The following is a 24,440-nucleotide window of genomic DNA, read 5'->3' on the forward strand; positions in this document are numbered from 1 at the left end:
CTCCTGTGGCTCAGCGTATCTTAAGGGTCTCTGGGACTGACTATCATTTCCCTGTCATTCTACTTCACCACCATCCCTCCCTCCCTCCCTCCGTTCATCCCTCCCTCCCTCCGTTCATCCCTCCCTCCCTCCCTCCAGCCCCAGTTCCGACCGATAATAAAAACAGTGCTCACCATCACACCACCACTAACAGACAATAATGACAGCGCTGAGTTTTAGGAGTTTGGAGGGGCGATGGAGGTGGGTGGGGGGTCCCACGAGGGAGGGGGAAGGAGGGAAAGGGAGGGAGGGAGTGGGGGAGTCTACCTTGTAGGCGACCCGGGCAGGGCACCTCTTCCCCAGGCCTAACGGTGGACACATGTGCCTGAGCATCTGATACATGTCATTGTAAGTGATTCGGCCGCTGTAGTAGTGGTAGTAGGCCCACACGTACACACACACACACACACACACACACACACACACACACACACACACACACACACACACACACACACACCAGCAACGACAAACGTGGACGGACAACCAAGAAATGAAAAACCGATGAGGGGTGGGGGGTAGGGAGTTTGGGTTGACACACGAACAAGAGGTGCATGGGGGTGGAGGAGAGGGGGGGAGACGAGAGGAGAAAGGAACAACAAAAAGAAAGGGGGAAACAAATACACAGAGGTTATTGTTTGGTCAGAAGAGGTTACGAGAGGAGAGAGAGGGGAGGTTAAGAAAGACAGAGACTCAGCTCTGGTTGGCTATCTCGGGGGAGAAGAGGGGGAGAGAGGGAGGAGGAGAGAGGGTGTGGGGGTGGTGTAGTTTTAGTATAAGTAGCTATAATAACACAGCGTTCTATGCGAGGAGGTAAAAGAGGGTGTTTGTGTCTCCTCTCGTATAGAACGTGCAGTAGGGCTTCTAGCAGGCAAGAACAAGCTCCGCTGCTGGGGTGGTGATGTCACAAATGGTAAGTCATGTCAATGCAGTTCCTTTTACCCCCCACCTTTCCCTAAATTCACAGGTTTTCCAGAAATTCTGTTTGGAAGATTCCCGGAATCAGCAGAGAACCAGGATTGCTGGAAAACCTGAGAAATTTTGTAAAGGTCCCGGAATTTTGCAACCCTTCCCCCAAACCCCTCCCCATCCCACCATCCGGACCCCCCATTCTAGAACAATGCACGATGCTAGAACCCTGTTGTACCATGGTCTGACCATGGTCATGGTTAGATAGACAGCAAGCACAAACCAAGAAAACACAATGGTTCCATTTTCTTATGTCGTTGATAAAGTATTGACTCCGGGGTTGGGGTCAATTCTATTTCAATTCAGTCAATTTAGGAAGTCATTTTTCTCACTGAAACGCATGGAACTGGAATTTTAAGTTTACTTCCTGAACAGAGTGAATTGAAATGCAGTTGACCCCAACAACCTGGATTGACTCATTGAAAAATGTGCAAGTAGTGAATCGTTTGTAGTAGTGAATCGTTTGTAATAGTGAATTTTTGTAGTAGTGAATCGTTTGTTCGTTTAGTGAGTACAGTACAGATAGCAAGTGCAGTGCCTACAACATCATGCTTCAGACAGTTGCTACTCAAACAGGTGTGGTGTGTTCTGCATTGTCCCAAACATTCTCCTCTATCATAATCAAGAATGCATACCAATATTAAGAAGAAAACCAAAGCAAGATGGTGACTATGGGTGACTACAAACCAAACCAAAACAAAATCTAATAAGAAATGACCATGAAGAAGAAGTGATAAACGAAAATCAGAAAAAGAGAGAGATAGAGCGTAACATTCATTCCCAAGTCTCTGAGTGAGAGACAGAACGAGCAGGTTGCGTAAACGTTGTGTTATAGTTGGGTCCAAACCTTGCAGGCCACCCTATGAGGGCATTTCTTGCCCAAGCCCAGAGGAGGGGAGATTACTCTCAATAAACTGTACATATCCTTATAATGTATGCGCCCGCTGCAAGAAGAATACAGGGAGGTTAGAGGAGGAAGGGATACACACAGAGAGAGAGAGAGGGGGGGGGGAGGGAGGATAGACAGAGTGAGAGAGAGAGGGGGGAGGGAGGATAGACAGAGTGAGAGAGAGAGGGGGGAGGATAGACAGAGTGAGAGAGAGAGAGGAGGGGGAGAGGGAGGATAGACAGAGTGAGAGAGAGAGAGAGAGAGAGAGAGAGAGAGAGAGAGAGAGAGAGAGAGAGAGAGAGAGAGAGAGAGAGAGAGGAGGGAGGGAGGATAGACCGAGTGAGAGAGAGAGAGAGAGAGAGAGAGAGAGAGAGAGAGAGAGGAGGGAGGAGGGAGAGAGGATAGACAGAGAGAGAGAGGGAGAGGGAGGGGAGGATAGACAGAGTGAGAGAGAGAGGAGAGGGAGGGAGGGGAGAGGGAGGATGAGAGAGAGAGGGAGGATACAGAGAGAGAGAGAGAGAGAGAGGGAGGATAGACAGAGAGAGAGAGAGGGAGGGGGAGAGGGAGGATACACAGAGAGAGAGAGGGGGAGGGGAGAGAGGGAGGATAGACAGAGTGAGAGAGGGAGGGGGAGGGAGGATAGACAGAGTGAGAGAGGGAGGGGGGGAGGGAGGATAGACAGAGTGAGAGATAGAGAGGGGGAGAGAGAGAGAGAGAGAGGGAGGGGGAGAGGGAGGATACACAGAGAGAGAGAGGGGAGGGGGAGAGGGAGGATACACAGAGAGAGGGGGAGGGGGAGAGGGAGGATAGACAGAGAGAGAGGGGGAGAGGGGAGGATAGACAGAGTGAGAGAGAGAGAGAGGGAGAGAGAGAGAGAGAGAGGGGAGAGAGGGGGAGAGAGGAGAGGGAGGGGAGGGAGAGGAGGATACACAGAGAGAGTGAGAGAGAGAGAGAGGGAGGGGGAGGGGGAGGATAGACAGAGAGAGAGAGAGAGAGGGAGAGAGAGAGAGAGAGAGAGAGAGGGGGGGAGAGGGAGGATACACAGAGAGAGAGAGAGAGAGAGGGAGGGGGAGAGGGAGGATAGACAGAGTGAGAGAAAGGGAGGGGGAGGATAGACAGAGTGAGAGAGCACAAAGGAGAACAAGAGTATAAATCAGTCTAACAAGCATGCACACATGGCACACACACACACACACACACACACACACACACACACACACACAACACAAACACAAGCGTTTTTCCACATTTCTGATATATATGTTTCTACATATAAATCCACATATAATCTACATACATTTTGCTACATATATCTTTTTACTCAAAGACATCTTTCTTCCATATTTCCTCCAACTACATAAAAGCTGTATGTCTATCAGTGCATTTTCAGAGATATATTGAAGAATAATAGAGAAAATTGCTTTCTAATGGACAATGCATTTCTCAGTATCAAAATACAGGGTGTGTATTTTCCTGGTTTCCTTTTCCATAAACTGCCAATGGTTGCCAATAGAAACGTTAACCATGCAGCAATGAGTGATACAAAGAACCACAATGCAGACAATCTCTCTTCCTCTCTCTCTCTCTGCCCTTGTCTTCTTTTACCATCCCCCCCCTCCCTCTAGCTCTGTTAACCGGTACATCTGGTGGAAGTGCACTTGGAGAGAGGCACACACACACACACACACACACACACACACACACACACATTGAGGGAGTGTTACGGCCGGGTAGTCACTGAGTTCACAGTACATAGATTTAAGGGCCTCCACAATATCAACACTTCGGAAACAGAAAGAGAGAGAACGACAAAGGAGAGGAAGAAACACGAGAGACAGGACGGCTGGTCAGGTGCAGAAGCACCTGTTCCCTGTTAACTCCATCATCATTATCATCAGTATCACTAAACTCCCACATCCGTAAATGGTCAGTTTATTAAATAGAGTTAGATAGAGGACTCATACTTGTATCTGTGCCATTATGGTGTCTGTGACAGCAATGTCAAAATGGGTTAAATCCATCTACAGTCCCCTATCTAACTCTATGGTTTATTATCAGTTGAAATCGTCTCCTCTGTCACGTGACTGGTCACATGACTGGGGTCAGGTTTGCGCTTTCAGTTAAGGGTTTAAGGTTAGAATGAGAAGCTAGAGCAAAAGTGTATTAGGAGAGAAAGGCATGGATTAGCTAGTGGCACTGTACAGTCAACAATGTTAATCATGTGTATGATGCTGTGTCCATATATGAGTTTGACGTAAGTGTAAATCTGTATGTGCCATCTGGACGTACATTAGTCAAGTGTAAATGAACAAAACATTATGTCCATTTGATTAAACATGAATAGTTTATACACATGTACATCGGTGATAGTGTCTACAGCAGTGTGTGTGTGTCTGTCTGTGTGCGTTTATGTGTACCTGTGTCTGTGTGTCTGTGTGCGTTTATGTGTGTGTGTGTGTACCTGTGTCTGTGTGCGTTTATGTGTGTGTGTTTGTGTGTGTGTGTCTGTGTGCGTTTATGTGTGTGTGTGTGTGTCTGTGTGCGTTTATGTGTGTGTGTCTGTGTGCTTTTTTGTGTGTGTGTGTGTGTGTGTGTACTTGTTTGTATCTGTGTGCGTTTATGTGTGTACCTGTGTGTATCTGTGTGCGTTTATGTGTGTGTGTGTGTGTGTGTGTGTCTGTGTGCGTTTATGTGTGTGTGTGTGTGCGTGTATATGTGTGTACCTGTGTATATCTGTGTGTGTGTGACTCACCAGGCAGCGGGGTCATACTCGGCCCATATCCTGACGTACTCATCCAGGTGATGAGGACCCAGTATAGATGAGTCTCTGGTCAGGTACTCAAAGTTATCCATGATGACAGCCACAAACAGATTCAGCATCTACACACACACACACACACACACACACACACACACACACACACACACACACACACACACACACACACACACACACAAACAAACACAGTCAAAAACAGATTCAGCATCTACACAGCAACAATTATTAGATACCAAAAAAAGACAATTACAAATGTTATGCAACACGGGAACATTACAAAGTCTGGGACCTGTTCACTGAGTTGCACAAATCCATTCAACCAGACCCAGTTATTACAGGCTGAAACAGATTGGATTGAAAATTAAAGAAGCATTTTCAAATCAACTTCCATTGTCCTCAAGAGTGTCTGAATATCCTCTTCTAGAACTGCTGAAGCCTTGTTTCCATTGGCACTTTAAAGTTAACCAGGGTTGGGCTGGCCTTGCTGGGCTGGCCTTGTTGGGCTGGCCTTGTTGGGCTGGCCTTGCTGGGCTGGCCTTGTTGGGCTGGCCTTGTTGGGCTGGCCTTGCTGGGCTAGCTCAAATTGCGTTTACACTGTCTCCAGAAATGATCAATTCTGTCATGTTGCTAGGTAGCCAATGTGTCTGCAGTCTGCAGCTAGCTTTTATAATGCTGCTAGCTAGCTAGAAATTGTAGAAAGTCCTCTGGCTACAACTAGATAGATAACTAACTAGCTACCCAACAATTCAACAATTAAAATCAACATACTCTTGCTAGTGCCAGCCAGACTCACAGCCATGTATGCAGCTTGCTAGCTAGCTAACCATTTAGCTATTTAAAGTCATTCCTACCTTGCTTGCAATGGCATTGGCTATTAGCTAACCAAGCAAACCAGGTGACAGGTTTAATAGGATGCAGCTAGCTAGCTTTCAATACAACCTGGGAGTAAGGGTCTAGGGGTTAGATTCTAGGGGTTAGGGTCTAGGGTCTAAGGGTTAGAATCTAGGGTCTAGGGGTTAGAGTCTAGGAGTTAGGGTCTAGGTGTTAGGGTCTAGGAGTTAGGGTCTAGGGGTCAGATTCTAGGGGTTAGGGTCTAAGGGCTAGGGTCTAGGAGTTAGGGTCTAAGGGCTAGGGTCTAGGAGTTAGGGTCTAAGGGCTAGGGTCTAGGAGTTAGGGTCTAGGGGTTAGAGTCTAGGGGTTAGGGTCTAGTGTCTAAGGGTTAGAACCTAGGGTCTAGGGGTTAGAGTCTAGGAGTAAGAGGTTAGGATCTAGGAGTTAGGATCTAGGAGTTAGGGTCTAAGAGTTAGGGACTAAGAGTTAGGGTCTAAGAGTTAGGGTCTAGGGTTTAAGAGTTAGGGTCTAAGAGTTAGGGTCTTGGGGCTAGGGTCTAAGAGTTGGGTCTAGGTGTTAGGGTCTAGGAGTTAGGGTCTAGGTGCTAGGGTCTAGGAGTTAGGGTCTAAGGGCTAGGGTCTAAGGGCTAGGATCTAGGAGAAGGGGCTAAGGGCTAGGGTCTAGGAGATAGGGTCTAAGGGCTAGGGTCTAGGAGATAGGGTCTAAAGGCTAGGGCTAGTCCCCTTACCAGGAAAGAACAGAGGAAGATGAAATGCTGTATGTGAAGGTCCTAGTGGGAGGGGCTAGGGCAGGGTTTCCCAAACTGGGTCCTGGGGCCCCCCCTGGGGGCACATTGTGGTTTCCCCCAGCACTACACTGCTGATTCAGATAACCAACTCATCATCAAGCTTTGATTATTTCAATCAGCTGTGTAGTGCTGGGACAAAAAAACAACAACCTGAATTTGAGAAATGCTGGACTAGGGTATAAGGGATAGGGGTTAGGGGCTAGGGGTTAGGGTTTGATTAGTCCTCTTACCAGGAAAGAACAGAAGAAGATGAAGGAGACGAAGTATGTGTATGCGAAGGTGCTGCCACACTCTGGTTCTGTGTTCCCTGAGTCTGGGTCACACTTCTTACCCCCCAGACACGACAGCATGATGTCATGCCACGCCTCACCTGTCGCACTCCTGGTACAGGACACACACACACGAACAGACACATACACACGTACGGATGCACACACACACACACATGAATGGACGCACACACACACACGCATGCACACACGGGCGCGCACACACACACGCGTGCACACACACACACACGCACACACACACAGACACACACGAACGGACGCATGCACACACACACACACATACATACATATGGATGCACACACACACACATGAACGGACGCACACACACACACATACGGATGCATACACATGGACAAAAACAAACAAAAACATGTGTGTCAGTGTGGGAGAGAAGATAGAGGGTGAGAATAATAGAAAACAGAGAGCGAGAGGGTGAGGGAAAGAGAGAGAAAGAAAGAGAGGGTGAGGGAAAGAGAGATAAATAGATAGAGGGGGAGGGAAAGAGAGAGAAAGAGAGAGAGAGGGTGAGGGAAAGAGAGAGAGGGTGAGGGAAAGAGAGAGAGAGGGTGAGGGAAAGAGAGAGAAAGAGAGAGAGATGGTGAGGGAAAGAGAGAGAAAGAGAGAGAGGGTGAGGGAAAGAGAGAGAAAGAGAGAGAGAGGGTGAGGGAAAGAGAGAGAGAGGGTGAGGGAAAGAGAGGGTGAGGGAAAGAGAGAGAGAGGGTGAGGGAAAGAGAGAGAGGGGGTGAGGGAAAGAGAGAGAAAGAAAGAGAGGGTGAGGGAAAGAGAGATAAATAGAGAGAGGGTGAGGGAAAGAGAGATAAAGAGAGAGAGGGTGAGGGAAAGAGAGAGAGAGGGTGAGGGAAAGAGAAGGAAAGAGAGAGGGTGAGGGAAAGAGAAAGAGAGAGAGGGTGAGGGAAAGAGAAGGAAAGAGAGAGAGGGTGAGGGAAAGAGAAAGAGAGAGGGTGAGGGAAAGAAGGAAAGAGAGAGAGAGGGTGAGGGAAAGAGAAAGAGAGAGAGGGTGAGGGAAAGAGAGGGAAAGAGAGAGAGGGTGAGGGAAAGAGAAAGAGGGTGAGGGAAAGAGAGAGGGTGAGCGAGAGAGGGTGAGGGAAAGAGAGAGAGCATGGATATTGAGGAAAGGAGAGAAGGAGCATATGAAAGCAGAGAGAGAGAGAGAGAGAGTAGATAACCCACCTGAATAGTAACATGAGTGCCATGATGAAAGTCCTGAAGTTGTTGTTTTCGTTGATGGCACTGCCTTCGTCCTCGCCCAGTGCCAGATTACCAAACAACTATACACACACACAGAGGTCAAGGAAGTGATCATTTAGGGCTGAATTCTGACTATTGACATCCATCATTGGCTATTGGCATCAATAGAAATCCTTTTCTGAATAGATGCTTTATTACAGAGGCTATGTCAGCAGTACTCACCTGCATCCCAATGATGGCGTAGATAAAGAACAGCATGCCAATGAGGAGGCACACATAGGGCAGCGCCTACCGGTGGACACACAGGGAAGTACATTTTCAGTGTTAAGACTACAAACAGCTTAACTGCCCATACCAGACTGGACATAGGAAAGGAAAAGCTGTGTGTGTTTGTTCATGTGTGTGTGTGTGTGTTTATGTGTGTGTGTGTGTGTGTGTGTGTGTGCGTGTGTGTTTATGTGTGTTTATGTGTGTGTGTGTGTGTGTGTGTGTGTGTGTGTGTGTGTGTGTGTGTTTATGTGTGTGTACCTTAAATGACTGGACGAAAGTCCAGAGCAGGATGCGTATAGTCTCTCCTTGTCTCAGTAGCTTGACGAGACGAGCCGCTCGAAACAGTCGAAGGAAACTCAGGTTGATGAAGTTATTCTACAGCAGCGATGTATGGGTGTGTGGTGTGGTGTGTGTGTGTGTGGTGTGGTGTGGTGTGGTGTGTGTGTGTGTGTGTGTGTGTGTGTGTGTGTGTGTGTGTGTGGTGTGTGTGTGTGTGTGTGTGTGTGTGTGTGTGTGTGTGTGTGTGTGGTGTGGTGTGGTGTGGTGTGGTGTGTGTGTGTGTGTGTGTGTGTGGGGGTGGGTGGGTGGGTGTGTGATCAGAAGAAGAGAGAGAGGAAAGAGACAATTAGTTTTACTGAACTATTATTGCCCCTCTATCAAAATGCCAAAATCAAACCAAAACAAAGAGAGATGAGATTAAATAGGAGAGAGAGAGTAGGTTAAATAGGAGAGAGAGAGGAGGTTAAATAGGAGAGAGAGAGGAGGTTAAATAGGAGAGAGAGAGGAGGTTAAATAGGAGACAGAGAGGAGGTTAAATAGGAGAGAGAGAGAGGTTAAATAGAGGTTAAATAGGTTAGACAGAGAGGAGGTTAAATAGGAGAGAGAGAGGAAATAGAGAGAGAGGAGGTTTAAATAAATAGGAGAGAGAGAAGAGGTTAAATAGGAGAGAGAGAGGTTAAATAGGTTAAATAGAGACAGAGAGAGAGAGGTTAAATAGAGAGAGAGGTTAAATAGAGAGAGGTTAAATAGGAGACAGAGAGGTTAAATAGGAGAGGAGGTTAAATAGGAGACAGAGAGGAGGTTAAATAGGAGAGAGAGAGGAGAGTTAAATAGGAGAGAGAGAGGTTAAATAGGAGAGAGAGAGGAGGTTAAATAGGAGAGAGAGGAGGTTAAATAGGAGAGAGAGAGGAGGTTAAATAGGAGAGAGAGAGGAGGTTAAATAGGAGAGAGAGGAGGTTAAATAGGAGAGAGAGAGGTTAAATAGGAGACAGAGAGGAGGTTAAATAGGAGAGAGAGAGGAGGTTAAATAGGAGACAGAGAAATAGGAGAGTTAAATAGGAGAGGTTAGAGAGGAGAGGTTAAATAGGAGAGAGAGAGAGTTAAATAGAGACAGAGAAGAGGTTAAATAGGAGAGAGAGAGGTTAAATAGGAGAGAGAGAGGAGGTTAAATAGGAGACAGAGAAGAGGTTAAATAGGAGAGAAATAGGAGAGGAGGTTAAATAGGAGAGAGAGAGGTTAAATAGGAGGTTAAATAGGAGAGAGAGAGGAGGTTAAATAGGAGAGAGAGAAGAGGACAGAGAGAGGTTAAATAGGAGAGAGAGAGGAGGTTAAATAGGAGAGAGAGAGGAGGTTAAATAGGAGAGAGAGAGGTTAAATAGAGGAGAGGAGGTTAAATAGGAGAGAGAGAGGAGGTTAAATAGAGAGAGAGAGGAGGAGGGAGGTTAAATAGGAGACAGAGAAGAGGTTAAAGAGAGAGAGAGGAGGTTAAATAGGAGAGAGAGAGAGAGGAGGTTAAATAGGAGAGAGAGAAGAGGTTAAATAGGAGAGGAGGGTTAAATAGAGAGGAGGTTAAATAGGAGACAGAGAGGAGGTTAAATAGGAGACAGAGAGGAGGTTAAATAGAGAGAGAGAAATAGAGAGAGAGTTAAATAGGAGAGAGAGAGAAATAGGAGACAGAGAGGAGGTTAAATAGGAGAGAGAGAAGAGGTTAAATAGGAGACAGAGAGAGGTTAAATAGGAGAGAGAGAGGAGGTTAAATAGAGAGAGGTTAGAGAGAGAGGAGGTTAAATAGGAGAGAGAGAGGTTAAATAGGAGAGAGAGAGGATTTAAATAGGAGAGAGAGGAGGTTAAATAGAGAGAGAGAGGAGGTTAAATAGAGAGAGAGGAGGTTAAATAGGAGAGAGAGGTTAAATAGGAGAGAGAGGAGGTTAAATAGGAGAGAGAGAGGAGGTTAAATAGAGACAGAGAGGAAATAGGTTAAATAGGAGAGAGAGGGAGGTTAAATAGACAGAGAGAGAGAGAGAGAGGTTAAATAGGAGACAGAGAGGAGGTTAAATAGGAGAGAGAGAGGAGGTTAAATAGGAGAGAGGTTAAATAGGAGGTTAAATAGGAGAGAGAGGAGAAATAGAGACAGAGGTTAAATAGGAGAGGAGGTTAAATAGAGAGAGAGGTTAAATAGGAGAGAGAGAGGAGGTTAAATAGACAGAGAGAGAGAGGGAGGTTAAATAGGAGAGAGAGGAGGTTAAATAGGAGAGAGAGGGTTAAATAGGAGAGAGAGGAGGTTAAATAGGAGAGAGAGGAGGTTAAATAGAGAGAGAGAGGAGGTTAAATAGGAGAGAGAGAGGAGGTTAAATAGAGACAGAGAAGAGGTTAAATAGGAGAGAGGGAGGTTAAATAGGAGAGAGAGAGAGAGGTTAAATAGGAGAGAGAGTTAAATAGGAGACAGAGAGGAGGTTAAATAGGAGAGAGGTTAAATAGAGAGAGAGGAGGTTAAATAGGAGAGAGAGGAGGTTAAATAGGAGACAGAGAGAGGTTAAATAGGAGACAGAGAGGTTAAATAGGGAGAGAGAGGAGGTTAAATAGGAGAGAGAGAGAGGTTAAATAGAGAGAGAGAGGAGGTAAATAGGAGACAGAGAGGAGGTTAAACAGAGAGGAGGTTAAATAGGAGAGAGAGAGAGAGGGTTAAATAGGAGAGAGAGAGGAGGTTAAATAGGAGAGAGGAGGTTAAATAGAGAGAGAGAGGTTAAATAGGAGAGAGAAATAGAGAGAGGTTAAATAGGAGAGAGAGGAGGTTAAATAGGAGAGAGAGGAGAAATAGGGAGGTTAAATAGGAGAGAGAGAAATAGAGAGAGAGAGGAGGTTAAATAGGAGAGAGAGGAAATAGGAGAGAGAGGAGGTTAAATAGGAGAGAGAGAGGAGGTTAAATAGGAGAGAGAGAGAGGTTAAATAGGAGAGAGAGAGAAATAGGAGAGAGAGAGGAGGTTAAATAGGAGAGAGAGAGAGGTTAAATAGGAGAGAGAGAGAGGTTAAATAGGAGAGAGAGAAATAGGAGGTTAAATAGAGAGAGAGAGGAGGTTAAATAGGAGAGAGAGAGAGGTTAAATAGGAGAGGTTAAAAATAGACAGAGAGGTTAAATAGAGAGAGAGAAGAGGTTAAATAGAGAGAGGAGGTTAAATAGAGAGAGAGAGAGGTTAAATAGGAGAGAAATAGAGAGAGGAGGTTAAATAGGAGACAGAGAGAAGAGGTTAAATAGAGACAGAGGAGGTTAAATAAATAGGAGAGAGAGAAATAGGAGAAGAGGAGGTTAAATAGGAGAGAGAGAAATAGAGGTTAAATAGGAGAAAGAGGAGGTTAAATAGGAGAGAGAGAGAGGTTAAATAGAGAGAGAGAAGAGGTTAAATAGGAGAGACAGGTTAAATAGAGGAGGTTAAATAGGAGAGAGAGAAATAGAGAGAGAGGAGGTTAAATAGGAGAGAGAGAGAAATAGGAGAGAGGAGGTTAAATAGGAGAGAGAGAGAGAGGTTAAATAGGAGGTTAAATAGGAGAGAGAGAGGAGGTTAAATAGGAGAGAGAGAGGTTAAATAGGAGACAGAGAGGAGGTTAAATAGGAGAGAGAGAGGAGGTTAAATAGGAGAGAGAGAGGAGGTTAAATAGGAGAGAGAGAAGAGGTTAAATAGGAGAGAGAGAGGAGGTTAAATAGGAGAGAGAGGAGAAATAGAGAGAGAGTTAAATAGAGAGAGAGGAGGTTAAATAGGAGAGAGGAGGTTAAATAGGAGAGAGAGGAGGTTAAATAGAGACAGAGAGGAGGTTAAATAGGAGAGAGAGAGGAGGTTAAATAGGAGAGAGAGGAGGTTAAATAGGAGAGAGAGAGGAGGTTAAATAGGAGAGAGAGGAGGTTAAATAGGAGAGAGAGAAGGAGGTTAAATAGGAGAGAGAAATAGAGAGAGAGTTAAATAGGAGACAGGTTAAATAGAGAGAGGTTAAATAGGAGAGAGAGAGAGGTTAAATAGGAGAGAGAGAGGAGGTTAAATAGGAGAGAGAGAGGAGAGAGAGGAGGTTAAATAGGAGAGAGAGAGGAGGTTAAATAGGAGACAGAGAGGAGGTTAAATAGGAGACAGAGAGGAGGTTAAATAGGAGAGAGAGAGGAAATAGGTTAAATAGGAGAGAGAGAGAGGTTAAATAGGAGAGAGAGAGGAGGAGAGAGAGGAGGTTAAATAGGAGACAGAGAAGAGGTTAAATAGGAGAGAGAGGGAGGTTAAATAGGAGAGAGAGAGGAGGTTAAATAGGAGAGAGAGAGAGGTTAAATAGGAGAGAGAGAAGAGGTTAAATAGGAGAGAGAGAGAGGAGGTTAAATAGGAGAGAGAGAGAGGTTAAATAGGAGACAGAGAGGAGGTTAAATAGAGAGAGAGGTTAAATAGGAGACAGAGAAGAGGTTAAATAGGAGAGAGAGGAGGTTAAATAGGAGACAGAGAGGAGGTTAAATAGAGAGAGAGAGAGAGAGGTTTAAATAAATAGGAGAGAAATAGGAGAGAGGAGGTTAAATAGGAGACAGAGAGAGAGGTTAAATAGGAGAGAGAGGAGGTTAAATAAAGAGAGGAGGTTAAGAGAGAGAGAGGAGGTTAAATAGGAGAGAGAGAGGTTAAATAGAGGAGAAGAGGTTAAATAGGAGAGAGAGAGAAGGTTAAATAGGAGAGAGAGAGGTTAAATAGGAGACAGAGAGGAGGTTAAATAGAGAGAGGTTAAATAGGAGAGAGGAGGTTAAATAGGAGAGAGAGAAGAGGTTAAATAGGAGAGAGAGAGGTTAAATAGGAGAGAGGAGGTTAAATAGAAGAGGAGGTTAAATAGGAGACAGAGAGGAGGTTAAATAGGAGAGAGAGAGGGTTAAATAGGAGAGAGGAGGTTAAATAGGAGAGAGAGGTTAAATAGAGACAGAGAGGAGGTTAAATAGGAGAGAGAGAGGAGGTTAAATAGGAGATAGAGAGGAGGTTAAATAGGAGACAGAGAAGAGGTTAAATAGGAGAGGAGGTTAAGAGAGAGAGTTAAATAGAGAGAGAGGAGGTTAAATAGGAGACAGAGAGAGGTTAAATAGAGGAGGGAGGTTAAATAGGAGACAGAGAGAAGAGGTTAAATAGAGAGAGAGAGAGAGGTTAAATAGAGAGAGAGAGGAGGTTAAATAGAGAGAGAGAGAGGAGGTTAAATAGGAGAGAGAAATAGAGAGAGAGGAGGTTAAATAGGAGGTTAAATAGAGAGAGAGGAGGTTAAATAGGAGAGAGAGAGGAGAGAGAGTTAAATAGGAGAGAGAAATAGGAGGTTAAATAGGAGAGAGAGAGGAGGAGGTTAAATAGGAGAGAGAGAGGAGGTTAAATAGGAGAGAGAGAGGAGGTTAAATAGGAGAGAGAGGAGGTTAAATAGGAGAGAGAGAGAAATAGGAGGTTAAATAGAGAGAGAGAGGAGAGAGAGGAGGTTAAATAGGAGAGAGAGAGAGGTTAAATAGAGAGAGAGAGGAGGTTAAATAGGAGAGAGAGAGGTTAAATAGGAGAGAGAGAGAGGTTAAATAGAGAGAGAGAGGAGGTTAAATAGGAGAGAGAGAGGAGGTTAAATAGGAGAGAAATAGAGAGAGAGGAGGTTAAATAGAGAGAGAGGAGGTTAAATAGGAGAGAGAGAAATAGAGAGAGAGAGGAGGTTAAATAGGAGAGAGAGAGGAGGTTAAATAGGAGAGAGAGGTTAAATAGGAGACAGAGAGGAGGTTAAATAGGAGAGAGAGGTTAAATAGGTTAAATAGGAGAGAGAGAGGAGGTTAAATAGGTTAAATAGGAGAGAGGTTAAATAGAGAGAGAGAGGAGGTTAAATAGGAGAGAGAGAAATAGGAGAGTTAAATAGAGAGAGAGAGGAGGTTAAATAGAGAGAGAGGAGGTTAAATAGGAGAGAGAGAGAGGTTAAATAGGAGAGAGAGAGAGGTTAAATAGGAGAGAGAGAGGAGGTTAAATAGGAGAGAGAGAGAGAGGAAATAGGAGAAAATAGGAGAGAGAGAGGAGGTTAAATAGGAGAGAAATAGAGAAGAGGTTAAATAGGAGAGAGAGAGAGGTTAAATAGGAGAGAGAGAGGAGGTTAAATAGGAGAGAGAGAGGTTAAATAGAGAGAGAGAGGAGGTTAAATAGGAGAGAAGGAGAAATAGAGAGAGAGGTTAAATAGGAGAGAGAGAGAGAAATAGGAGAGAGGTTAAATAGGAGAGAGAGAAATAGGAGAGGTTAAATAGGAGAGAGAGAAGAGGTTAAATAGGAGAGAGAGAGGTTAAATAGGAGAGAGAGGAGGTTAAATAGGAGAGAGAGAGAGGTTAAATAGGAGAGAGAGAGGAGGTTAAATAGGAGAGAGAGAGGAGGTTAAATAGGAGAGAGAGAGAGGTTAAATAGGAGACAGAGAGGAGGAGAGAGGAGGTTAAATAGGAGAGAGAAATAGAGAGAGAGAGGAGGTTAAATAGGAGAGAGAGGTTAAATAGGAGAGAGAGAGGAGGTTAAATAGGAGAGAGAGGAGGTTAAATAGGAGAGAGAAATAGAGAGAGGTTAAATAGGAGAGAAATAGGAGAGAGAGGAGGTTAAATAGGAGAGAGAGGAGGTTAAATAGGAGAGAGAGAGGAGGTTAAATAGGAGAGAGAGAGGAGGTTAAATAGGAGAGAGAGGAGGTTAAATAGGAGACAGAGAGGAGGTTAAATAGGAGAGAGAGAAATAGGAGAGTTAAATAGAGAGAGAGAGAGGTTAAATAGGAGAGAGAGGAGGTTAAATAGGAGGAGGTTAAATAGAGAGAGAGAGAGGTTAAATAGGAGAGAGAGAGGAGGTTAAATAGGAGAGAGGTTAAATAGGAGAGAGAGAGAGGTTAAATAGGAGACAGAGAGGAGGTTAAATAGGAGACAGAGAGAGAGAGGGTTAAATAGAGAGAGAGGTTAAATAGGAGAGAGAGAGGTTAAATAGGAGACAGAGAGGAAATAGGTTAAATAGGAGAGAGAGAGGAGGTTAAATAGGAGAGAGAGGAGGTTAAATAGGAGACAGAGAGGAGGTTAAATAGGAGAGAGAGAGGAAATAGGAGAGAGAGGAGGTTAAATAGGAGAGAGAGAAATAGGAGGTTAAATAGGAGAGAGAGAGAAGAGGTTAAATAGGAGAGAGAGGTTAAATAGGAGAGGTTAAATAGGAGAGAGAGAGAGGAGAGGTTAAATAGGAGAGAGAGGAGGTTAAATAGAGACAGAGAGGAGGTTAAATAGGAGAGAGAGAGGAGGTTAAATAGGAGAGAGAGAGGAGGTTAAATAGGAGAGAGAGGAGGTTAAATAGGAGAGAGAGGAGGTTAAATAGGAGACAGAGAGGAGGTTAAATAGGAGAGAGAGAGGAGGTTAAATAGGAGAGAGAGAGGAGGTTAAATAGGAGAGAGAGGAGGTTAAATAGGAGACAGAGAGGAGGTTAAATAGGAGAGAGAGAAATAGGAGACAGAGAGGAGGTTAAATAGGAGAGAGAGGAGGTTAAATAGGAGAGAGAGGAGGTTAAATAGAGAGAGAGGAGGTTAAATAGGAGAGAGGAGGTTAAATAGGAGAGAGAGAGGTTAAATAGGAGAGTTTAAATAGGAGAGAGAGAGGAGGTTAAATAGGAGAGAGAAGAGAGGAGAGAGGAGGTTAAATAGAGAGAGAGAGAGAGGTTAAATAGGAGAGAGAGAGGAGGTTAAATAGGAGAGAGAGAGAGGTTAAAGAGAGAAGAGGTTAAATAGGAGAGAGAGGAGGTTAAATAGGAGAGAGAGAGGAGGTTAAATAGGAGACAGAGAGGAGGTTAAATAGAGAGAGTTAAATAGGAGAGAGAGGAGGTTAAATAGGAGAGAGAGAGGAGGTTAAATAGGAGAGAGAGAGGAAATAGGTTAAATAGGAGACAGAGAGGAGGTTAAATAGGAGAGAGAGGAGGTTAAATAGGAGAGAGAGGAGGTTAAATAGGAGAGAGAGAGGTTAAATAGGAGAGAGAGGAGGTTAAATAGGAGACAGAGAGGAGGTTAAATAGGAGAGAGAGAGGAGGTTAAATAGGAGAGAGAGAAGAGGTTAAATAGGAGAGAGAGAGGAGGTTAAATAGAGAGAGAGGAGGTTAAATAGAGAGAGAGGAGGTTAAATAGGAGAGAGAGAGAGGTTAAATAGGAGAGAGAGAGGAGGTTAAATAGGAGAGAGAGAGGAGGTTAAATAGGAGACAGAGAAGAGGTTAAATAGGAGAGAGAGGAGGTTAAATAGGAGAGAGAGAAGAGGTTAAATAGGAGAGAGAGAGGAGGTTAAATAGGAGAGAGAGGAGGTTAAATAGGAGAGAGAGAGGAGGTTAAATTAAATAGGAGAGAGAGGAGGTTAAATAGGAGAGAGAGGTTAAATAGGAGACAGAGAGGAGGTTAAATAGGAGAGAGAGAGGAGGTTAAATAGGAGAGAGAGAAATAGGAGACAGTTAAATAGGAGAGAGAGAAATAGGAGAGAGGGAGACAGAGAGGAGGTTAAATAGGAGAGAGAGAGAAATAGGAGAGAGAGGAGGTTAAATAGGAGAGAGAGGAGGTTAAATAGGAGAGAGAGAGGAGGTTAAATAGGAGAGAGAGAGGAGGTTAAATAGAGAGAGAGAGAGGTTAAATAGGAGAGAGAGAGGAGGTTAAATAGAGAGAGAGAGAGAGAGGTTAAATAGGAGAGAGAGAGGAGGTTAAATAGGAGAGAGAGAGGTTAAATAGGAGGTTAAATAGAGAGAGAGGTTAAATAGAGGAGAGTTAAATAGGAGAGAGAGAGGTTAAATAGGAGAGGTTAAATAGAGAGAGAGGTTAAATAGAGAGAGAGGAGGTTAAATAGGAGAGAGAGAAGAGGTTAAATAGGAGAGAGAGGAGGTTAAATAGGAGAGGAGAGAGGTTAGGAGGTTAAATAGGAGAGAGAGAGGAGGTTAAATAGGAGAGAGAGAGGAGGTTAAATAGGAGAGAGAGAGAGGTTAAATAGGAGAGAGGGAGGTTAAATAGGAGAGAGAGAGAGGTTAAATAGGAGAGAGAGAGGAGGTTAAATAGGAGAGAGAGAGGAGGTTAAATAGGAGAGAGAGAGGAGGTTAAATAGGAGAGAGAGGTTAAATAGAGAGTTAAATAGGAGAGAGAGAGAAGGAGGTTAAATAGGAGAGAGAGAGAGGTTAAATAGGAGAGAGAGAGGTTAAATAGGAGACAGAGAGGAGGTTAAATAGGAGAGAGAGAGAAGAGGTTAAATAGGAGAGAGAGAGGTTAAATAGGAGGAGAGAAGAGGTTAAATAGGAGACAGAGAAATAGAGAGAGGTTAAATAGGAGAGAGAGAGGAGGTTAAATAGGAGAGAGAGAGGAGGTTAAATAGGAGAGAGAGGAGGTTAAATAGAGAGAGAGAAATAGGAGGTTAAATAGGAGAGAGAGGAGGTTAAATAGGAGAGAGAGGAGGTTAAATAGGAGACAGAGAAGAGGTTAAATAGGAGAGAGAGAGGAGGTTAAATAGGAGAGAGAGAGGTTAAATAGGAGAGAGAGAGGAGGTAAATAGGAGAGAGAGAGGAGGTTAAATAGGAGAGAGAAGAGGTTAAATAGGAGAGAGAGAGGAGGTTAAATAGGAGACAGAGAGAGGTTAAATAGAGAAGAGGGAGGTTAAATAGGAGAGAGAGAGGAGGTTAAATAGGAGACAGAGAAGAGGTTAAATAGGAGACAGAGAGGAGGTTAAATAGGAGAGAGAGAAGGAGGTTAAATAGGAGAGAGGAGGTTAAATAGGAGAGAGAGAGGAGGTTAAATAGGAGAGAGAGAGGAGGTTAAATAGGAGAGAGAGAAGAGGTTAAATAGGAGAGAGAAATAGGAGAGGTTAAATAGGAGAGAGAGAGGAGGTTAAATAGAGAGAGAGAGGTTAAATAGGAGACAGAGAGGAGGTTAAATAGGAGAGAGAGGAGGTTAAATAGGAGAGAGAGGAGGTTAAATAGGAGAGAGAGAGAGGTTAAATAGGAGAGAGAGAGGAGGTTAAATAGAGAGAGAGAGGTTAAATAGGAGAGAGGAGGTTAAATAGGAGAGAGAGAGGAGGTTAAATAGGAGAGAGAGAGAGAGAGAGGAGGTTAAATAGGAGAGAGAGAGAGGTTAAATAGGAGACAGAGAGGAGGTTAAATAGGAGAGAGAGGAGGTTAAATAGGAGAGAGAGAGAGGTTAAATAGGTTAAATAGGGAGAGAGAGGAGGTTAAATAGGAGAGAGAGGAGGTTAAATAGGAGAGAGAGAGGAGGTTAAATAGAGAGAGAGAGGAGGTTAAATAGGAGAGAGAGAGGTTAAATAGGAGAGAGAGAGGAGGTTAAATAGGAGAGGAGTTAAATAGAGAGGAGGTTAAATAGGAGAGAGAGAAATAGGAGACAGAGGAGGTTAAATAGGAGAGAGAGAGGAGGTTAAATAGGAGAGAGAGAGGTTAAATAGGACAGAAAGGTTAAATAGGAGACAGAGAGGAGGTTAAATAGGAGAGAGAGAGAGGTTAAATAGGAGAAATAGAGAGAGAGGTTAAATAGGAGAGAGAGGAGGTTAAATAGGAGAGAGAGAGAGAGAGGAGAAGGAGGTTAAATAGGAGAGAGAGGTTAAATAGAGAGAGAGAGGAGGTTAAATAGGGAGAGAGAGGAGGTTAAATAGAGAGAGAGAGAGGTTAAATAGAGAGAGAGAGGAGAGTTAAAGAGAGAGAGGAAGAGGTTAAATAGAGAGGTTAAATAGAGACAGAGAGAGGTTAAATAGGAGAGAGAGAGGAGGTTAAATAGGAGAGAGAGAGGAGGTTAAAGAGGAGAGAGAGGAGGGTTAAATAGAGAGAGAGGAGAGTTAAATAGGAGAGAGAGAAATAGAGGTTAAATAGGAGAGAGAGAGGAGGTTAAATAGGAGAGAGAGAGGAGGTTAAATAGGAGAGAGAGAGAGGAGGTTAAATAGGAGAGAGAGGAGAGGTTAAATAGGAGAGAGAGAGGAGGTTAAATAGAGAGAGAGGAGGTTAAATAGGAGAGAGAGAAGAGGTTAGAGAAGAGAGGTTAAATAGGAGACAGAGAGGTTAAATAGGAGGTTAAATAGGAGAGAGAGGAGGTTAAATAGGAGAGAGAGGTTAAATAGGAGAGAGAGGAGGTTAAATAGGAGAGAGGTTAAATAGAGAGAGAGAGGAGGTTAAATAGGAGAGAGAGAGGAGGTTAAATAGGAGAGAGAGAGGAGGTTAAATAGGAGAGAGAGGAGGTTAAATAGGAGAGAGAGGAGGTTAAATAGAGAGAGGAGAAATAGAGAGAGAGGAGGTTAAATAGGAGAGAGAGAGGAGGTTAAATAGGAGAGAGAAATAGAGAGAGGGAGAGTTAAATAGAGAGAGAGAGGAGGTTAAATAGGAGAGAGAGGAGGTTAAATAGGAGAGAGAGAGGAGGTTAAATAGGAGAGAGAGAGGTTAAATAGGAGAGAGAGGAGGTTAAATAGAGAGAGAGGAGGTTAAATAGAGAGAGAGAGGAGGTTAAATAGGAGAGAGAGAGGAGGTTAAATAGGAGAGAGAGGAGGTTAAATAGGAGAGAGAGGAGAGAGGAGGTTAAATAGGAGAGAGGAGAAATAGGAGAGAGGTTAAATAGGAGAGAGAGAGGTTAAATAGGAGAGAGAGAGGAGGTTAAATAGGAGAGAGAGGAGGTTAAATAGGAGAGAGAAATAGAGAGAGGTTAAATAGGAGAGAGAGAGGAGGTTAAATAGGAGAGAGAGAGAGGAGGTTAAATAGGAGAGAGAGAGGAGGTTAAATAGAGAGGTTAAATAGGAGAGAGAGGAGGTTAAATAGGAGAGAGAAATAGAGAGAGAGGTTAAATAGGAGAGAGAGGAGGTTAAATAGGAGAGAGAGGAGGTTAAATAGGAGAGAGAGAGAGGAGGTTTAGAAATAGGAGAGAGAGAGAGAGTTAAATAGGAGAGAGAGAGGAGGTTAAATAGGAGAGAGGAGGTTAAATAGGAGAGAGAGAAATAGGAGGTTAAATAGGAGAGAGAGGTTAAATAGGAGAGAGGTTAAATAGGAGAGAGAGAGATGAGGTTAAATAGAGAGAGAGAGAGGTTAAATAGGAGAGAGAGAGAGGTTAAATAGGAGAGAGAGAGGTTAAATAGAGAGAGAGAAATAGGAGGTTAAATAGAGGAGAGAGAGGAGGTTAAATAGAGAGAGGAGGTTAAATAGGAGAGAGAGAGGAGGTTAAATAGGAGAGAGAGGAGGTTAAATAGGAGAGAGAGAGGAGGTTAAATAGGAGAGAGGAGGTTAAATAGGAGAGAGAGAGGAGGTTAAATAGGAGAGAGAGAGGTTAAATAGGAGACAGAGAGGAGGTTAAATAGGAGAGGTTAAATAGGAGAGAGAGAGGAGGTTAAATAGGAGAGAGAGAGGAGGTTAAATAGGAGAGAGAGGAGAAAGGAGGAGGTTAAATAGGAGAGAGAGAAGAGGAGGTTAAATAGGAGAGATGAGAAATAGAGGTTAAATAGGAGAGAGAGAGGAGGTTAAATAGAGAGAGAGAGGAGGTTAAATAGGAGAGAGAGAGGAGGTTAAATAGAGAGAGGAGGTTAAATAGGAGAGAGAGGAGGTTAAATAGGAGAGAGAGGAGGTTAAATAGGAGAGAGAAATAGGAGGTTAAATAGGAGAGAGAGAGGAGGTTAAATAGGAGAGAGAGGAGGTTAAATAGGAGAGAGAGAGAGGAGGTTAAATAGGAGAGAGAGAGGAGGTTAAATAGGAGAGAGAGAGGAGGTTAAATAGGAGAGAGAGAGGAGGTTAAATAGGAGAGAGAGGAGGTTAAATAGGAGAGAGAGAGGTTAAATAGAGAGAGAGGTTAAATAGAGAGAGGTTAAATAGGAGAGAGAGGAGGTTAAATAGGAGAGAGAGGAGGTTAAATAGGAGAGAGAGAGAGAGGTTAAATAGGAGAGAGAGAGAGGTTAAATAGGAGAGAGAGAGAGTTAAATAGGAGAGAGAGAGAGGAGGTTAAATAGGAGAGAGGTTAAATAGGAGAGAGAGGGTTAAATAGGAGAGAGAGAGGAGGTTAAATAGGAGAGAGAGGAGGTTAAATAGAGAGAGAGAGGAGGTTAAATAGGAGAGAGAGGAGGTTAAATAGGAGAGAGAGAGGTTAAATAGAGGTTAAATAGGAGAGAGAGAGAGGTTAAATAGAGAGAGAGAGGAGGTTAAATAGAGAGAGAGAGGAGGTTAAATAGGAGAGAGAGAGGAGGTTAAATAGGAGAGAGAGAGGAGGTTAAATAGGAGAGAGGTTAAATAGGAGAGAGAGAGGTTAAATAGGAGAGAGAGAGGTTAAATAGGAGAGAGGAAATAGTTAAATAGGAGAGAGAGAGGAGGTTAAATAGGAGAGAGAGGTTAAATAGGAGGTTAAATAGGAGAGAGAGGTTAAATAGGAGAGTTAAATAGGAGAGAGAGGTTAAATAGAGGTTAAATAGGAGAGAGAGAGGAGGTTAAATAGGAGAGAGAGGTTAAATAGGAGAGAGAGAGGAGGTTAAATAGAGAGAGAGAGGAGGTTAAATAGGAGAGAGAGAGGAGGTTAAATAGGAGAGAGAAATAGGAGAGGAGGTTAAATAGGAGAGAGAGAGGAGGTTAAATAGGAGGAGAGAGAGAGGAGGTTAAATAGGAGAGAGAGGAGGTTAAATAGGAGAGAGAGAGGAGGTTAAATAGGAGACAGAGAGAGGTTAAATAGGAGACAGAGAGGAGGTTAAATAGGAGAGAGAGGAGGTTAAATAGAGAGAGAAATAGGAGAGAGGTTAAATAGGAGAGAGAGAGGAGGTTAAATAGGAGAGAGAGGAGAGAGAGAGGAGGTTAAATAGAGAGAGGAGGTAAATAGGAGAGAGAGAGAGAGTTAAATAGGAGAGAGAGAGGAGGTTAAATAGGAGAGAGAGAGGTTAAATAGGAGGTTAAATAGGAGAGAGAGAGGAGGTTAAATAGGAGAGAGAGAGAGGTTAAATAGGAGAGAGAGGAGGTTAAATAGGAGAGAGAGAGAGAGGAGAGAGGAGGTTAAATAGGAGAGAGAGAGGAGGTTAAATAGAGAGAGAGGAGGTTAAATAGGAGAGAGAGAGGAGGTTAAATAGGAGAGAGAGAGGAGGTTAAATAGAGAGAGAGAGGTTAAATAGGAGAGGAGTTAAATAGGAGAGAGGAAATAGAGAGAGAGGAGGTTAAATAGGAGAGAGAGAGAGGTTAAATAGGAGAGAGAGGAGGTTAAATAGGAGGTTAAATAGGAGAGAGAGAGGAGGTTAAATAGGAGAGGAGAGAGGAGGAGGAGGTTAAATAGGAGAGAGAGAGGAGGTTAAATAGGAGAGAGAGGAGGTTAAATAGGAGAGAGAGAGGTTAAATAGGTTAAATAGAGAGAAGAGGTTAAATAGAGAGAGGGAGGTTAAATAGGAGAGAGAGAGGAGGTTAAATAGGAGGTTAAATAGGAGAGAGAGAGGTTAAATAGGAGAGAGAGAGAGGAGGTTAAATAGGAGAGAGAAGAGGTTAAATAGGAGAGAGAGGAGGTTAAATAGGAGAGAGGAGGTTAAATAGGAGAAATAGAGAGAGAGGAGGTTAAATAGGAGAGAGAGGAGGTTAAATAGGAGAGAGAGAGGTTAGAGAGGAGGTTAAATAGGAGAGAGAGAAGAGGTTAAATAGGAGAGAGAGGAGGTTAAATAGGAGAGAGAGGAGGTTAAATAGGAGAGAGAGGAGGTTAAATAGGAGAGAGAGGGAGGTTAAATAGGAGAGAGAGAGAGGTTAAATAGGAGAGAGAGAAGAGGTTAAATAGAGAAAGAGAGGTTAAATAGGAGAGAGAGGAGGTTAAATAGGAGAGAGAGAGGAGGTTAAATAGGAGAGAGAGAGAGGAGGTTAAATAGGAGAGAGAGAGAGGTTAAATAGAGAGAGAGAGGTTAAATAGGAGAGAGGGAGGTTAAATAGGAGAGAGAGGAGGTTAAATAGGAGAGAAATAGAGAGGAGGTTAAATAGGAGAGAGAGAGGTTAAATAGGTTAAATAGGAGAGAGAGGAGGTTAAATAGGAGAGAGAGAGGAGGTTAAATAGGAGAGAGAGGAGGTTAAATAAATAGAGAGAGAGAGTTAAATAGGAGAGAGAGGAGGTTAAATAGGAGAGAGAGAGAGGAAATAGGTTAAATAGGAGAGAGAGGAGGTTAAATAGAGAGAGAGAGGGTTAAATAGAGAGAGAGGAGGTTAAATAGGAGAGAGAGAGGTTAAATAGGAGGGAGGTTAAATAGGAGAGAGAGAGGAGGTTAAATAGGAGAGAGAGGAGGTTAAATAGGAGAGAGAGAGGAGGTTAAATAGGAGAGAGAGGAGGTTAAATAGGAGAGAGAGAGGGTTAAATAGGAGAGAGAGGAGGTTAAATAGAGAGAGGTTAAATAGGAGAGAGAGGAGGTTAAATAGGAGAGAGAGGGGAGGTTAAAATAGGAGAGAGAGAGGAGAAAGGAGAGAAGAGGTTAAATAGGAGAGAGAGGAGGTTAAATAGGAGAGAGAGATGAGGTTAAATAGGAGAGAGAGAAGGAGGTTAAATAGGAGAAATAGAGAGGAGGAGGTTAAATAGGAGAGAGAGAGGAGGTTAAATAGGAGAGAGAGAGGAGGATAAATAGGAAATAGGAGAGAGGTTAAATAGGAGAGAGGAGGTTAAATAGGAGAGAGAGAGGAGGGTAAATAGGAGAGAGAGAGGAGGTTAAATAGGAGAGAGAGGAGAGGAGGTTAAATAGGAGAGAGAGAGAGGAGGTTAAATAGGAGAGAGAGGAGGTTAAATAGGAGAGAGAGAGGAGGTTAAATAGGAGAGAGAGGAGGTTAAATAGGAGAGAGAGAGGAGGTTAAATAGAGAGAGAGAGAGGTTAAATAGGAGAGAGAGGAGAGTTAAATAGGAGAGAGAGGAGGAGAGGTTAAATAGGAGAGAGAGAGGAAATAGGTTAAATAAAGAGAGAGGTTAAATAGGAGAGAGAGAGGAGGTTAAATAGGAGAGAGAGAGGAGGTTAAATAGAGAGAGGAGTTAAATAGGAGAGAGAGAGGAGGTTAAATAGGAGAGAAGAGGAGGTTAAATAGGAGAGAGAGAGGAGGGTAAATAGGAGAGAGAGAGAGGAGGTTAAATAGGAGAGAGAG

General features: G+C 43.5%; 1 protein-coding gene across 1 annotated transcript in view; it reads right to left on the reverse strand.

The window, feature by feature from the left end:
• Positions 1-24,440, reverse strand: part of LOC115127811 (voltage-dependent P/Q-type calcium channel subunit alpha-1A-like) — a 116,296-nt gene that overhangs the window by 7,146 nt on the left and 84,710 nt on the right. The window contains exons 33-37 of the mRNA XM_065000685.1: positions 8,344-8,460; positions 8,038-8,103; positions 7,798-7,895; positions 6,546-6,696; positions 4,650-4,777 (exon numbers count right to left, since the gene is read on the reverse strand). Of these exons, the coding sequence (XP_064856757.1) occupies positions 4,650-4,777; positions 6,546-6,696; positions 7,798-7,895; positions 8,038-8,103; positions 8,344-8,460 (560 nt within the window). The remainder of the gene's footprint in view (positions 1-4,649; positions 4,778-6,545; positions 6,697-7,797; positions 7,896-8,037; positions 8,104-8,343; positions 8,461-24,440) is intronic.

Source organism: Oncorhynchus nerka, linkage group LG15, assembly GCF_034236695.1.
Source record: "Oncorhynchus nerka isolate Pitt River linkage group LG15, Oner_Uvic_2.0, whole genome shotgun sequence".
NCBI lineage: Eukaryota > Metazoa > Chordata > Actinopteri > Salmoniformes > Salmonidae > Oncorhynchus > Oncorhynchus nerka.